Here is a 17011-nt window from a genome sequence, read left to right on the forward strand (position 1 = left end):
GTTTCTACAACTTGATTGAAGTCCACCAGCGGTAAATTCAATTGATTGGACATGATTTGGAAAGGCACACACCTGTCTATATAAGGTCCCACAGTTGACAGTGCATGACAGAGCAAACACCAGGCCATGAGATTGAAGGAATTGTCCGTAGAGCTCCGAGACAGGATTGTGTTGAGGCACAGATCTGGGGAAGGGTACTAAAAATGTCTGCAGCATTGAAGGTCCCCAAGAACCAGGGGCCTCCATTCTTATATGGAAGAAGTTTGAAACCACCAAGACTCTTCCTAGAACTGGCCAAACTGAGCAATTGGGTGAGAAGGGCCTTGGTCAGGAAGGTGACCAAATACCCAATGGTCACTCTGACAGACTTACAGACTTCCTCTGTGGAGATGGGAGAAAGTTCCAGGAAGACAACCATCTCTGCAGCACTCCAGCAATCAGGCCTTTATGGTAGAGTGGCCAGACAGAAGCCACTCCTCAGTAAAAGGGACATGACAGCCCGCTTGGAGTTTGCCAAAAGGCACCTAAAGACTCTTCGGCCTGAATGCCAAGCGTCACGTCTGGAAGAAACCTGGCACCATCCCAACGGTGAACCATGGTGGTGTCAGCATCATGCTGTGGGGATGTTTTTCAGCGGCGGGGACTGGGAGACTAGTCAGGATTGAGGGAAAGATGAATGGAGCAAAGTATGATGAAAACCTGTTCCAGTGCACTCAGGACCTCAGACTGGGGTTCACCTTCCAACAGGACAACGACCCCAAGCACACAGCCAAGACAACGCAGGAGTGGCTTTGGTTCTAGTCTCTGAATGTCCTTGAGTATCCGAACCAAAGGCCAGACTTGAACCAGATCAAACATCTCTGGAGAGAACTGAAAATAGATGTGCAGCGACGCTCCCCATCCAACCTGACAGAGCTTGAGAGGGTTTGTGGAGAAGAATGGGAGAAACTCCCCAAATACAGGTGTGCCAGGCTTGTAGCATCATACCCAAGAAAACTCAAGGCTGTAATTGCTGCCAAAGGTGCTTCAACAAAGTACTCAGTAAAGGGTCTGAATACTAATGTAAATGTGAAATGTATTTTTTTTTTTTTATACATTTCCCAAAATTTCTAAAAACCAGTTTTTGCTTAGTTATTATGGGTTATTGTGTCTAGATTGATGAGGGATTTTTAAAAAAACATTTTTTTTTTAGAATAAGGCTGTAAAAATGTGAAAAAAGTCAAGGGGTCTGAATACTTTCTGAATGCATCCGGTTGCATCCGGTTTATACGGACCAACATCACATGTGCACTAGCACTCAGTATGCACAGGGAGTAGCGCGAGCAGCGACTACGTCATCCAAAAACATGGCAGATATTGGATGAATATAAAATGTTAATATCTTCAGCTATGAGTGATGAAAAAAATGGCCTCAGCAACAATTATTTGGATAATTCAATGGATTTTTTTTGTGCACAAAGGTGATGACTAAAGTGGTTTATTAGGAATTTTCAAATTTGACTTCTCTATGTGGCCATATATGGAAATAAAAAACATGTCACACCCCAGCCCAATCCCTCAAAGCTGATTAGTCTGTTATGGTTTTAGGTAGGTGTCAGATTGATATACAATCTCATTTTTACCACTGGGTTACATCTACATAGAAGAAAGTACATTAGATGTGGGCCATCTACTCTATGGCACATAATCATTCACCTCAAATCACTGCAGACAAACACAACTGTGTTCTATGAGCAACCATTTTGTTTTAGATCATAGCATCTCATAAAAAATGATTTATCACCAAACTCCAAATTAGGTTGCATATTATTATCAGGTCTAAAAAATGGATAGCCTTAGAGCCAGGCCAAAGAAGTGCTGTGTAGGTCAATTCACAGTTCACTGAGCTGGGTTGAACTCGCTCACAATCCTCTCTGTTTAAACAGAGTAGACTAAAGCCAGCCTGGGTCAAGCCAGCTAAACAGAGGAAGAACAGAGCAGGTAAAGAAACAGAGCGAGAGAGTGATAGTGAGATGAGAGAGAGGGACGAGAGAGAGGTGAATGACTACATTTGAATCCTCTTTTCAATATCTGTTCAATAGAATGTATGCTTTACTATAGGCCTGCACCTGTTTTGCTTACTCACAAAATAACAAGAATAATGTATTACACTATACAGAATAATCTCAAAGTGCATCATTTAAAAAAAAAATACAAATATTAATAAAATATACACCTTTTTTTTTTTTAAATGGACACATCTATCTATAGATCTGCAAGGTGCAATCAGTGACTGTATGCCAATTGTTTTTTGGGGGGGTTCCACAATCGTTCGGCGTGCAGCATGTGGATTTGCACAAAATGTCAGTGAGCATTACAGAAATATCCCCCTGCTGTACTCTCCTACACGGGTACTCCCACTCCTTCCTGTGAGAGTGCAATGTTCTGGGACTACCACGCAAATGTGGAATATTTTTGAAATATCTCTAGGGACTAGGGGGAGGTGCTCTAAATTTCAGATTAAAAGTTTAACTGTTAAATGGGAGGGAACACTTCTCCAATCAGAACACCCTGCAGAGGTAACTGTGAGAGCAGGAGTCAATAGACAGCTCTGAGCAGCATCAGTAAAAAAAGAGGCTAATCATTCCAACTCATTGTATTTCATCGTTGTCATTCCTTGTTATTTAGCTTTTTTATCAGACGATAGGATAGGATATTTTCAGTAGCAGTCGTTTGCTAATGAAAAGGCGGGTATATAGATCAGGGGAAAGCAGAAGAGGTAATTGAAGCAATTTCAGCGCATCACTTTTAATGTAGCCTCTTATGGGGAGAATGGAGGACAGCTGACACAATGAGACTGCCTGTTCTCTGCTGAGAACTGTGTTCAGAGAAATAGAGAGTCAGATGGACACAAGACACTGATGTAGCAGCAGATCTGAGGAGCAATAAGACTTAAGCCAACGGAGTGGCCACCATTTGAACACAATCTGTCCCCACCAATCTGTTTCGATAGTCAAACATTCTTCAAGGACCTCAAGTGCGTGGGTGTGCATGCATAGTTGCAGTATCTGGGTGTCAGGGTGTTTGTGCAGGCTTTAGTACACCATTTCTGTGCTCAATGCATGGTGTGTGCAGGGGCCGTGAGTGGTTTTGGTGGCAGAGGTAGGTATTGCCTGAAAAGAAACACAGCTTTTACTCAGTCAAATTGCACACCAAAAAAAACAGGAAAGCTCAGTCTTGAGCAGCACCACAATATATACTTGCAAAGGAATGGAATAGCTGGATAAAAATGAAAGAAGTAGCTGAATAAAAAATCGAAGAGGGCAAGCTAAAATTGTCATCCCTTACTTGTCTGCACAATCATTTTGCCAAGCAGGGGAGGGGGGGTTTAGGGATGCTGTCTCTTTTAATCTCAGTTGTGGGGAGGGAGAGGGAGCAGGAGAACCTCACTGACTAGACACCTATCCTCTCTCTGAGGGGTTTGAACTCATCTCAAAGGACAGGATCAGCTGAGAAGGTGGAAATCCAAACCTGCAAGCAGCATGCACTGATTTCACATGCGCACTGAGGTGGTGGTGCCTTCTGTTTCAAGTAGCAAGGCTTTGAGCATCCTGTCATATCTTCACATTCAAGCTGAGAGTAAAGTTGAACTTTCCATATGAGGCTGCCTAGCAATTCGACAAAGTGGAAATTAGATCAAGCAAAGCGTGAGCCCTTCTATGTTTTGGAGCTGCCTGCGCTGAAATGGACTCTTCTACAGTAGTCATTGCGTTATTCATAGGCTTAAATAGGCAATGCTTGCAGTATAATCTCGTGGAAAATAAAATGGCATGAGCATCTGTAAGGAGTGATCAAGAGTGAGACAACCCAAAGCTTTAAGGAAATAACATGTTGCCTGCTTTTCTCCAAGACATCACAGCAATAGGGACATGGGTCTCTATTTTTAGACACCAATGTTCCGACCATAAATGAACAACTTGCTCCTAAATGTGATCTGATAGTGTGCGTTGCACCTGATCTAGAGTAGCCTACATCGCTGGAGAACATGGAACGCGGTTTACCTTATTCATTTTCCTCAAGGGTTGCAAAGTGATGAGAGGTTTCCGGAAAATCTCCTAAAAAGCGACATGGGAGACATATAACTTTTGCACAATGGAATCCAGAACACTTTTATCTGCTAATAGAGGTCGCTATTCCTGTGACTTTATGTCGTTTTTTGTCTTTGAAATATAATTTCACAGCAATTGTGTCTGTAAATTACAAGTTGAGGAAAAGTGTGGACAAAAATAACTCCGACTAAACCCTTTCAAAAATAATAATTTCATCCTATCGAGACCAAATCTTCTGGGCTTTTATGGGAATTAAACACTCCTCCCGCTGTATGCTGCTCAGGGGGGAAATGGCGGAGTCTGAGAGCACTGAGGTAGGTGTGCAATCTTCGATTAATTCATAGGCAAAGCTACACAACAACGTGAGTGATGAATATTCTACTGCGCTGTTACTGTCAGGTTAATTTCTAATTTCAAGCATGGAAAGCACATCGCGCACAAGTGCATGCTGATACCTTTATGTGTTGGTACTCTTTGGGTCCACTGTATGTGTTGGTACTCTTTGGGTCCACTTTTGTGCAACATAGACTATGCCCTGTAAAATGTATATACCAATTGGCACGCTCCACTCTATTTTCATCCTAAGCATACAGTGACTACAAACTGTTCATTGACCATTAGTTGAGTTCCGTAAACGTAATTGATTCGTGTGACACTCTGTTTAATAGGAGCTACCCTAATGATAGCCTACTCGTGTCTGCCACTAATTATTTTGGCGTGTTGGTAATCCAGAGAAAGGTTGCACTCGGTCAGTCACAGGTCAATATTCAGAGAAACGTGATTTAAGGCGCAAGCCCGCGTTTATAGCTCGTGCGCTGTCCTTGGTCCTGTAGCAACCTCAAACTGGAACGGCTATTTTGGCTTGCTCCCTGAGTGGACCATCCGGCGAAACGCATAGCCGCGGTGTGTAGGGGTGCTGAGGGTGCTGCAGCACCCCCTGATAAATCACAATTAAAAAAAGAATTTATATACATATTAAACATTCCATCCAAATTACTGCACTAGGCCTTTATTACTCCCTGCATGAGCAGAGAGAGGAGAAAAATGATCATCAGCAGAGCAGGGAGTTTACTTTAGATGTAGTTAACATGAGAATTGTAGCATTCTATGCTTGAGAGTAAAAGTTTGAGGAACAGAAGATAGGTGGTGAAAAAAAGATTACTGTGGTACCCATATAGTTTTGATATACTTTTTTTTCTTGTCTCTGTCTGTTTTTGCTCATCCTGTTTGTCCATCAGTGAAAGTAATGTTTGTTGTCATGTATCTTTCTGCTTACCCAGTATGTGACTAGAACAGGATATTCTGTGTGAATGGAGCCAGTGGTTGGAGCTGCCTGTTGCTCCACCCCCTGTTGACAGACTATCCCCATTACTCAGCAAAACAAGGACAAAGACAAAGCTGCACAGTCAGAGTGGCTGCCGAGCACAAGACTGAGGAGAAGGACTGACTATCTTTAACAAGGCCAGATCAATATCACTGATAGCCATGAGAGTGAAATCTAAATCTTAAGATATATGTGCACCAGGGAACAGAAAATGACATGGGTTGAGTTGAATGCTCAAATGAGTTTTTCCCCTTTTTCCTCTCTTGATAATATGTCTGGAAGGGAAGGAAATCCTGGATCCTTTTTCTTCCGCTGAGCTATGGGCTGATCAGACAGGCTTCTGTCTGTACACTCCCAGCAGGCATTACAGGTGACAATCAGAGTTTTACAGGCACACCTTCTGTGTAGAATTCTGCATCTTCTGCTTTCCTCAGACAGACTGACAGACATACATCCTGTCAATACTGTTAGTGTTGTCTCTAGACAAATACGCTTGGTACACTCACCTCTGGTGCTCCATGGGAAAGCCAATGACTGTTGAAAGAACAAATGAGATAGGAAAATAGCAAAGAATATAAACTGCTGCAAGATCTGTTCTTCCCGCAGATTGGGAGGAGAATGCAGAGTGTTGTGCTAACACAAAATCAATTCATTGGGTTTTACAGTTTTATCATCATACAGTATGTCCTTCACCCACTGTTTCTCTGTAGAAGACCTGACTTTTAGAAATCTGCTCCGGCCCCATGATGTCTTTATTGTGTGTTACCATTCTCTAAAAACCCTTAGCAACAGCAGCAGCCACAGCCAATCCGCATCATCCAATCTCAGCGCGTGCAGCCCACCTCACTGCCCAAGCCTGTGCCCTCTGTCCACCATGTCCCGCGGCCGCCCCATACTCCCCACGCTGCCTCCCTGCCTAGCTGCCCTGGCCGGGGGAAGATGGCCAAGTTCCTCAACCCTGAGGAGATGACCTCCAGGGACTACTACTTCGACTCCTACGCCCATTTTGGAATCCATGAGGTAGGGCTGCCCAGGGGCTGTATGCATCATGCTTCTCAAACTTAAAGTAGTAATGCTGATCTAGGATCAGCATAAGATTAGACAGGGGGGTCTTGATTTTAGATGAGCCCTCATACTATTTTTTATTATTATTATTATTATTATTATTAGTATCATTATTATCATTTTTATTATTGTAGGTATTAGTATTCTTAGTATCATTATTATTATTAGTAGTAGTAGTAGTAGCAGTAGTATCATTATTATTATTATTAGGAGTAGTAGTATTATTCGTATCATTGTTATTTTTTTACTTTATTTTATTTTTTAAATTATTATTAGAATTATTAGTATCATTAGTAGTATTATTAGTAGTATTATTATTAGTATCATTATTATTATTAGTATTATCATTCTTATTATTATTAGTAGTATTATTACTATTATTAGTATTATTAGTATATTATTATTAGTAGTATTATTACTATTATTAGTATTATTAGTATATTATTATTAGTAGTATTATTACTATTATTAGTATTATTAGTATATTATTATTAGTAGTAGTACCATCATTATTATTATTAGTATCATTCATTTTTATTATTATTATTATTATTATAGTATCATTATTATTATTAGTAGTAGTATCATTATTATTATTAGTAGTAGTATAATCATTATTATTATTATTATTAGTATAATCATTATTATTATTATTATCATTATTATTATGGTCATTATTATTATCATTATTGCCATTAGTATTATTATTATAATTAGTTGTATTATTACTACCATTATTATTATTATTATTATTATTATTAGTAGTAGTAGTATTAGTATCATTATTATTATTATTATTAGTAGTAGTAGTAGTAGTAGTAGTATCATTATAATTATTAGTAGTAGTATTATTAGTATCATTATTATTATTATTATTAGTAGTAGTAGTATCATTATAATTATTATTATTAGTAGTAGTAGTAATATTATTATTAGTATCATTATTATTATTATTATTATTATTAGTAGTAGTAGTAGTAGTATTTGTATCATTATTATTATTATTTGTAGTAATAGTAGTATCATTATAATAATAATAATAATTAGTAGTAGTAGTAGTATTATTAGTATCATTATTTTAGTATTATTATTATTAGTAGTAGTAGTATCATTATAATTATTATTAGTGTCATTGTTATTATTAGTATAATTCTTCTTCTTCTTATAATTATTATTAGTATAATTATTATTATTATTATCATTATCATTATTAGTATCATTATTCTTATTATTATTATCAGTATCATTATTATTAGTATCATTATTATTATTATTATTCTACTTTAAGATGCTTTGTAAATATATTCTCAGTTCTTACCAACTGTGTTCTTACATGACTCTATGTAAAGTTAGTTCCACTAAAGGCCAGCCCACATTAGACCACTTCACAGAACTGCAGCTCCTCCCTAGAGATGTACTGTGTTCCAGCTAGTTCCACTAAAGACCAGCCAACCAGCCTAACACTACACAGAACTGCAGCTCCTCCCCAGAGATGTACTGTGTTCCAGGTAGTTCCACTAAAGACCAGCCAACCAGCCTAACACTACACAGAACTGCAGCTCCTCCCCAGAGATGTATTGTGTTCCAGCTAGTTCCACTAAAGACCAGCCAACCAGCCTAACACTTCAGAGAACTGCAGCTCCTCCCCAGAGATGTACTGTGTTCCAGCTAGTTCCACTAAAGACCAGCCAACCAGCCTAACACTTCAGAGAACTGCAGCTCCTCCCCAGAGATGTATTGTGTTCCAGCTAGTTCCACTAAAGACCAGCCAACCAGCCTAACACTTCAGAGAACTGCAGCTCCTCCCCAGAGATGTACTGTGTTCCAGCTAGTTCCACTAAAGACCAGCCAACCAGCCTAACACTACACAGAACTGCAGCTCCTCCCCAGAGATGTATTGTGTTCCAGCTAGTTCCACTAAAGACCAGCCAACCAGCCTAACACTACACAGAACTGCAGCTCCTCCCCAGAGATGTATTGTGTTCCAGCTAGTTCCACTAAAGACCAGCCAACCAGCCTAACACTACACAGAACTGCAGCTCCTCCCCAGAGATGTATTGTGTTCCAGCTAGTTCCACTAAAGACCAGCCAACCAGCCTAACACTTCAGAGAACTGCAGCTCCTCCCCAGAGATGTATTGTGTTCCAGCTAGTTCCACTAAAGACCAGCCAACCAGCCTAACACTACACAGAACTGCAGCTCCTCCCCAGAGATGTATTGTGTTCCAGCTAGTTCCACTAAAGACCAGCCAACCAGCCTAACACTTCAGAGAACTGCAGCTCCTCCCCAGAGATGTATTGTGTTCCAGCTAGTTCCACTAAAGACCAGCCAACCAGCCTAACACTACACAGAACTGCAGCTCCTCCCCAGAGATGTATTGTGTTCCAGCTAGTTCCACTAAAGACCAGCCAACCAGCCTAACACTACACAGAACTGCAGCTCCTCCCCAGAGATGTATTGTGTTCCAGCTAGTTCCACTAAAGACCAGCCAACCAGCCTAACACTACACAGAACTGCAGCTCCTCCCCAGAGATGTCCAACTGTTCCAGGGTATATGGGAGGAGGGTGTCAGAAGGGTAAAGAGCATATTTCAAGTAAGACCTGTGAGATGGGGTTTGTTCTGTGCCATTTTTTTTATTCACTGGGTCAGATTGTTTTTTATACTTTCTGCTCTGTGAATGTTCCTGACAGACAGAGAATGGTTGAATTGACTTAAGAGAGATATGCAGTAACCCCCCACTGTTTTTCAATGTGGACCAGTGTGTCTGAAATGGAACGGTGGGATTACAGTGACTGGCAGATTCATGTTTAATATACTGTATTTCATCCACTCACACTACACTCAGTCTACATTCATATTGTCAGGGAAGTTAATATGGCTTTGATTGAAAAACACCTTGTTTTTCACCTGGATACACTGTTAGAAGTGGTTTTGACATCTCCCACCCTGACACCAATCATTTGTCACTGAACAGGAGATGCTGAAAGATGAAGTGAGGACGCTGACCTACAGGAACGCCATGTACCACAACAAGCACGCCTTCAAGGACAAGATCGTCCTTGACGTCGGCAGCGGGACCGGCATCCTGTCCATGTTTGCAGCCAAGGCGGGAGCCAAGCACGTGTACGGGGTACGAGAAGCTGTCTCACTCCTTGCTCCCTGTCTGGCCTCGGACTAGAATGTTATCAGGCAAAACCATCATAACCGACAGCGTCAGAAAATGCTGTGAAGCCTAGCCTGACAAGCCGCTTGCTCTCCCCAGACCGTGTGCGTGTGTGCGTCGCGTGAGTGTGTGTGCGTGCGAGTGTGTGTCTGTGTACTTGTATCTTTACATGTGTACACTATGCAAATGTACATATATTTGTTTATGAATGTATGAGTTTGCCACGGTGCAGACTTGGTTTACCTCAGGTGGTTATTTGCTGTCTGCTTGTCAGGCAGGTTGTCTGGATAAGCTCTCTCTATTTTAGAGCTCTCAGATGCTGAGTTGTGCATTGTGGAGCAGAAGTAATTTCCACTCTAGGCAAATCTGAAAATGCATGCTGGATTTGGGCCAGTAGCTTGTTGACACCCCCGTGGTTCTCATTTAGTACATTGGTCTTGGACAGGATTTTTTGTCAGTTTGTGTAACTGTGTGTGTGCGCGTGCGTGTGCGCATGCGTGTGTGTGCATGTGTGTGTGTGCATGTATATATTTATTGTTCTGGCAATAATCACAAAAAAATGTCATTGGGAGGAAGGGTGTTTGACATGCTTTTCACATTTGTATCACAGGTGATATTTTTTGAAAATAATGACAATTGGCATTTTTAGACCTACAGTGCCTTCGGAAAGTATTCAGACCCCTTGACTTTTTCCACATGTTGTTATGTTACAGCCTTATTCTGAAATGGATTACATTGGGAAAATATCCTCAGCAATATACACGCAACACCACATAATGACAAAACGCAAACAGGTTTTTAGAAATGTTTGCAAATGTCTTAAAAATAGTAACTACAGAAGGTACAGTGCCTTAAGAAAGTATTCACACCATTTGACTTTTTCCACATTTTGTTGTGTAACAGCCAGAATTGACATTTTATTCAATTGAGATTTTGTGTCGCTGGCCTGCACACAATACCCCATAATGTCAAAGTGGAATTATGTTTTTAGACATTTTTGCAAAGAAAATAAGTCAATACCCATTCAATCCCTTTGTTATGGCAAGTCTAAATACATTCAGGAGTAAACATGTGCATAACAAGTCCCATAATAGGTTTTATTGACTCACTCTGTTAACATAATTTTTGAATGACTACCTCATCTCTATACCCCACACATACAATTTTCTGTAAGGTCCTTCAGTCGAGCAGAGCATTTCAAACACAGGTTCCACCACAAAGACCAGGGACGTTTTCCAATCCCTTGCAAAGAAGGGCACCTATTGGTAGATGGGTAAAAAATGTTTAAAAAAGCAGGCATTGAATATCCGTTTGAGTATGGTGAAGTTATTAATTAGACTTTGGATGGTGTATCAATACACCCAGTCACTACAAAGATACAGTCGTCCTTCCTAACTCAGCTGTTGGAGAGGATTTCACCATGAGGCCAATGGTGACTTTAAAGCAGTTAAAGAGTTTAATGGCTGTGATTCAGTTTCAGGTAAATAATTAATAAATAGCATTTAGCAAGAAAATCATTATAATTCATATCTGAAATCTATGAATAAAACATCTGAGAACAGTGATATTTTACACACACATGAAGGTACCAGAAGCAATCATTTCTGATGACAAAGCACAAATGTGAAAATTTGGTCGATATAGTTATCATCCCTTCTCACCTTCACCTTGAATCCACTTCAATCAGTGTAGATGGGGAGAAGACAAGTTAAAGACAATTTTAAACCCCTGAGACAATTGAGACATGCATTGTGTATTTGTGCCATTCAGAGGGTGAATGGGCAAGACAAGAGATTTGAGTACCTCTGAACGGGGTATGGTAATAGGTGCCAGGCGCACTGGTTTGGTGGGTCAAGAACTCCAACTCTGCTGTCAAGAACTGCAATGCCTTGTATGTCAGGAATGGTCCACTTCCCAAAGGACATCCAGCAAACTTGACACCACTGTGGGAAGCATTGGAGTCAATGGAACGCATTGGAACGTTTTTGACACCAGAGTACATGCACCTGATGAATTGAGGCTGTTCTGAGTGTGTGTGTGTGTGTGTGTGTGTGTGTGTGTGTGTGTGTGTGTGTGTGTGTGTGTGTGTGTGTGTGTGTGTGTGTGTGTGTGTGTGTGTGTGTGTGTGTGTGTGTGTGTGTGTGTGTGTGTGTGTGTGTGTGTGTGTGTGTGTGTGTGTGTGTGTGGATCATCTGGTCAAATTACTGTTCTTCAAATACCGATACTGTGCAACACTTAGTTGAACAGTCTGTATGCAGATATGTGCCTGCCTTTAAGCCAACCTTGTGGAATTGATTCCTTAGAGGTAGCTATGTGACAATTGGAGACTGTCTCCAGGGAGGAGGAGCTGTGTGACTGCCTGTGGGTGAGAGACAGTTTGATGCCTTCTGGCATCATTGGGAGCTGGGAGGCAATGTGAGGGACATTCAGATCTCTGTGGGTGAGAGCGCCCACTCAGGCATGGCACTGAAGGTAGGTTCTGGATCTGTCACTGTCTTCGAGCAAAGGGAGAAATCAGTGCCAATTAGTGTGAGCTGACACACACACGCGCACACACACACACTCACAGGCTACACATTATCGATGACATTTTCTCCTCTACATGCCATTTTACAGCAGGCCAGGCCTGGGGGAACAGATGTGTGTGGCCAGTGGTGGCAGGCTGGCAGCTGACTGATTACCATGGGCACTGCTACTAATGGGCTGTAGAGGTCCAGCTGTGCCCAGGTTGACAGCTCCAGAACAGCAATGCAAAGAGAAGGCAGGCCACAGCTGGGTCCTACTACCCCGGCATTACCAAGGGCTCCAGCATTAGCCAGCTTCACCCTGTCCTCTCTGTTTTCCAGAGAATAAATGGGTGGTGTAGAGCATGAATCACCTCGTACAGCTCAGAGATACTTGCAGGGTTGGGGAGTAACTGATTACATGTCTTCGATTACACGTAAACTGGTTACAAAAAAACTGTAATAAATTACATTACCAGCAAAAATATTGTAATCAGATTAGAGATACTTTGAAAAACAAGATGATTACTTCTTGGATCACTTTTAAATTCAGAAAGGATGTTTGCAAAAAGTACATTATGACAACTTTCTGTTTTCTCAATGACATTCAAAAAAGGTAAAGAAAATCAGTGTGTCACAAACAACAACACAGAGTTACACATGGAATAAACAAACATACAGTCAATAATACAATAGAAAAATACTATATACAGTGTGTGCAAATGAGGTAGGATAAGGGAGGTAAGGCAATAAATAGGCCACAGTGGCGAAATAATTACAATATGGAAATTAAACACTGGAGTGATAGATGTGCAATTAGAGATAATGGGGTGCAAAGGAGCAAAATAAATATAATAAGTAACAGTATGGGGATGAGGTAGTTAGATGGGCTATTTACAGATGGGCTATGTACAGCTGCTCTGACAGCTGGCGCTTAAAGTTATCGAGGGAGATATGAGTCTCCAGCTTCAGTGATTTTTGCAGTTCGTTCCAGTCATTGGCAGCAGAGAAATGGAAGGAAAGGCGGCCAAAGGAGGAATTGGCTTTGGGGGTGACCAGTGAAATATACATGCTGGAGTGTGTGCTACGGGTGGGTGAGGCTATGTTGACCAGTGAGCTGTGTCATTTTGTAAATGGATAGTCAGTTTTACGAGGGTATGTTTGGCAGCATGAGTAAAGGATGCTTTGTTGCGAAATAGGAGGCCGATTCTAGATTGAATTTTGGATTGGAGATGCTTAATGTTAGTCTGGAAGGAGAGTTTACAGTCTAACCAGACACCTAGGTATTTGTAGTTGTCCACAAATTCTAAGTCAGAACCGTCCAGAGTAGTGATGCTGGACGGGCGGGCAGGTGTGGGCAGCGATCGGTTGAAGAGCATGCATTTAGTTTTACTTGCATTTAAGAGCAGTTGGAAGCCACGGAAGGAGAGTTGTATGGCATTGAAGCTCGTCTGGAGGTTAGTTAACACAGTGTCCAAAGAGGGGCCAGAAGTATACAGAATGGTGTCATCTGCGTAGAGGTGGATCAGAGAATCACCAGCAGCAAGAGTGACATCCATTGATACAGAGAAAAGAGTCGGCCCGAGAATTGGGTTGGCACCCCCATAGAGACTGCCAGAGGTCCGGACAACAGGCCCTCCGATTTGACTCACTGAACTCTATCTGAGACGTAGTTGGTGAACCATGCGAGGCAATCATTTGAGAAACCAAGGCTATTGAGTCTGCCAATAAAAATGTGGTGATTTTCAGTCTAAATCCTTGGCCAGGTCGATGAATACAGCTGCACAGTATTGTCTCTTATCGATGGCTGTTATGATATCTTTCAGGACCTTGAGCGTGGCTGAGGTGCACCCAAGACCAGCTCGGAAACCAGATTTCATAGCGGAGAATGTACGGTGGGATTCGTTATGGTCGGTGATCTGTTTGTTAACTTAGCTTTCGAAGACTTTAGAAAGGTAGGGTAGGATAGATATAGGTCTGTAGCAGTTTGGGTCTAGAGTGCCTCCCCCTTTGAAGAGGGGGATGACGGCGGCAGCTTTCCAATCTTTGGGGATCTCAGACGATATGAAAGAGAGGTTGAACAGACTAGTAATAGGGGTTGCAACAATTTTGGCGGATCATTTTAGAAAGATAGGGTCCAGATTGTCTAGCCCAGCTGATTTGTAGGTGTCCAGATTTTGCAGCTCTTTCAGAACATCAGCTATCTTGATTTGGGTGAAGGAGAAATGGGGGAGGCTTGGGCAAGTTGCTGTGGGGGGTGCTGGGCTGTTGACCGGGGTAGGGGTAGCCAGGTGGAAAGCTTGGGCAGCCGTAGAAAAATGCTTATTGAAATGTTCAATTATAAAGGATTTATCAGTGGTGACAGTGTTTCCTAGTCTCAGTGCAGTGGCCAGCTGGGAGGAGGTGCTCTTATTCTCCATGGACTTTAGAGTGTCCCAGAACTTTTTAGAGTTAGTGCTACAGGATGCAAATTTCTGTTTGAAAAAGCTAGCCTTTGCTTCCCTAACTGCCTGTGTATATTTGTTCCTAACTTCCCTGAAAAGTTGCATATCTATTTGATGCTAATGCAGTATGCCACAGGATGTTTTTCTGCTGGTCAAGAGAGAGAGAGAGAGAGAGAGAGAGAGAGAGAGAGAGAGAGAGAGAGAGAGAGAGAGAGAGAGAGAGAGAGAGAGAGAGAGAGAGAGAGAGAGAGAGAGAGAGAGAGAGAGAGAGAGAGAGAGAGAGAGAGAGAGAGAGAGAGAGAGAGAGAGAGAGAGAGAGAGAGAGAGAGAGAGAGAGAGAGAGAGAGAGAGAGAGAGAGAGAGAGAGAGAGAGAGAGAGAGAGAGAGAGAGAGAGAGAGAGAGAGAGAAATAAAAGAGAGATAAAAGAGAGAGAGAGAGAGAGAGAGAAATAAAAGAGAGATAAAGGTAAGAGAGAGTGAGTGGGTGAGGTTCTTCAGGTCCTGCTTCCATTGGTAGGACTGCGGGCAGGCGACTTGTGAGTAACCTGTACTTGGCCCATTATCTGAAGTACGCAGCTTTGACAGCTGGACTGGACAGGCTGTTATATTCTTTGTTTCTTTAACTTTACTAAAGAGCACTTCACGTTCTGGTCTCCCAATGCTAACTACCATCTCAGACCCCACCTGGTTGGACATAGTTAGAGAGTGGCATATTCCACCATTATGATCCAAACATTCTCCACGTGTGATGCACAGTGATAACTTAAGCCTTTTTCATTCCCGTAATGAGTTCAAGCATCTCTTTATTTTGGTGATCACTGGTATTACTGGCAAAATGTTTGAAATTCTTTATGTTTTGCTTTTTCCCCAGATTGAATGTTCCAGTATATCGGAATACTCTGAGAAAATCATCAAGTCTAACCACCTGGACAGTGGTAAGAGCTGAAGGTCTTTCTTATTCACTGTGCCTATTCACTATTCTCCTCAGAGATGCAGTACAACAGGGATGTGTGGCAGAGTGTCTGAAAGGGGAGGATACACCAAGAACATGGGAAGTTGTGTGCGATAGGTTAATTTAAAACATAATATGAAGGTAACCTCTATTCTCACTTATCTGTAGTACGGTCATATTTTATAGGGGAACAACAACACATTCATGGTCACTCAGCTATCAAATCAAATCAAATCAAATGTATTTATAAAGCCCTTCTTACGTCAGCTGATGTCACAAAGTGCTGTACAGAAACCCAGCCTAAAACCACCAACAGCAAGCAATGTAGGTGTAGAAGCACGGTGGCTAGGAAAACTCCCTAGAAAGGCCAGAACCTAGGAAGAAACCTAGAGAGGAACTAGGCTATGAGGGGTGGCCAGTCCTCTTCTGGCCGTGCCGAGTGGAGACTATAACAGAACATGGCCAAGATGTTCAAATGTTCATAGATGACCAGCAGGGTCAAATAATAATAATCACTGTGGTTATAGAGGGTGCAACAGGTCAGCGCCTCAGGAGTAAATGTCAGTTGGCTTTTCATAGCCGATCATTCAGAGTATCTCTACCACTCCTGGTGTCTCTAGAGAGTTGAAAACAGCAGGTCTGGGACAGGTAGCACGTCCGGTGAACAGGTCAAGGTTCCATAGCTGCAGGCAGAACAGTTGAAAATGGAGCAGCAGCACAACCAGGTGGACTGGGGACAACAAGGAGTCATCAGGCCAGGCAGTCCTGAGGCATGGTCGTAGGGCTCAGGTCCTCCGAGAGACAGTAAGAGAGAAAGAAAGAAAGAAAGAAAGAAAGAAAGAAAGAAAGAAAGAAAGAAAGAAAGAAAGAAAGAAAGAAAGAAAGAAAGAAAGAAAGAAAGAAAGAAAGAAAGAAAGAAAGAGAGAAAAATAATTAGAGAGAACATACTTAAATTCACACAGGACACCGGATAAGACAGGAGAAATACTCCAGATAACAGACTGACCCTAGCCCAATACTGGAGGCTGAGACAGGAGGGGTTGAGAGACACTTTGGTCCCATCCGACAATACCCCCGGACAGGGCCAAACAGGCAGGATATAACCCCACCCACTTTGCCAAAGCACAGCCCCCACACCACTAGAGGGACATCTTCAACCACCAACTTACCAACCTGAGACAAGGCCGAGTATAGCCCACAAATATCTCCCCCACAGCTCAAACCCAAGGGGGGGAGCCAACAGCTAATAACTTAGTTGAGATTTAAGCCCTAACAAAATAATAGCAGCATAAACAAAGTGGCACCAGCAAAATAGATCTAAATAAATATGGATGGGGTAATTGAGTGGACCAGCTCATTTGTAACCTCCAGTGTGTTTTGGAAAGCTTTTGGCAAGCCATGGACAGAGTGCAAACTGGGACCAAGCCTGGGGGGGCGGGGACTAAGTGTTAATTTCATGCTGACAAATAC

General features: G+C 42.0%; 1 protein-coding gene across 1 annotated transcript in view; it reads left to right on the plus strand.

Annotated features, from left to right (window-relative positions):
- The first annotated feature begins 3421 nt into the window (after positions 1-3421).
- Positions 3422-17011, plus strand: part of LOC109888697 (protein arginine N-methyltransferase 8-B) — a 39740-nt gene continuing 26150 nt past the window's right edge. Inside the window, exons 1-4 of the mRNA XM_031822988.1 lie at positions 3422-4402; positions 6199-6432; positions 9453-9608; positions 15461-15524. Coding sequence (XP_031678848.1) covers positions 4334-4402; positions 6199-6432; positions 9453-9608; positions 15461-15524 — 523 coding nt within the window. The 5' untranslated portion in view covers positions 3422-4333. The remainder of the gene's footprint in view (positions 4403-6198; positions 6433-9452; positions 9609-15460; positions 15525-17011) is intronic.

The sequence above is a fragment of the Oncorhynchus kisutch genome, linkage group LG4 (assembly GCF_002021735.2).
Source record: "Oncorhynchus kisutch isolate 150728-3 linkage group LG4, Okis_V2, whole genome shotgun sequence".
Lineage (NCBI taxonomy): Eukaryota > Metazoa > Chordata > Actinopteri > Salmoniformes > Salmonidae > Oncorhynchus > Oncorhynchus kisutch.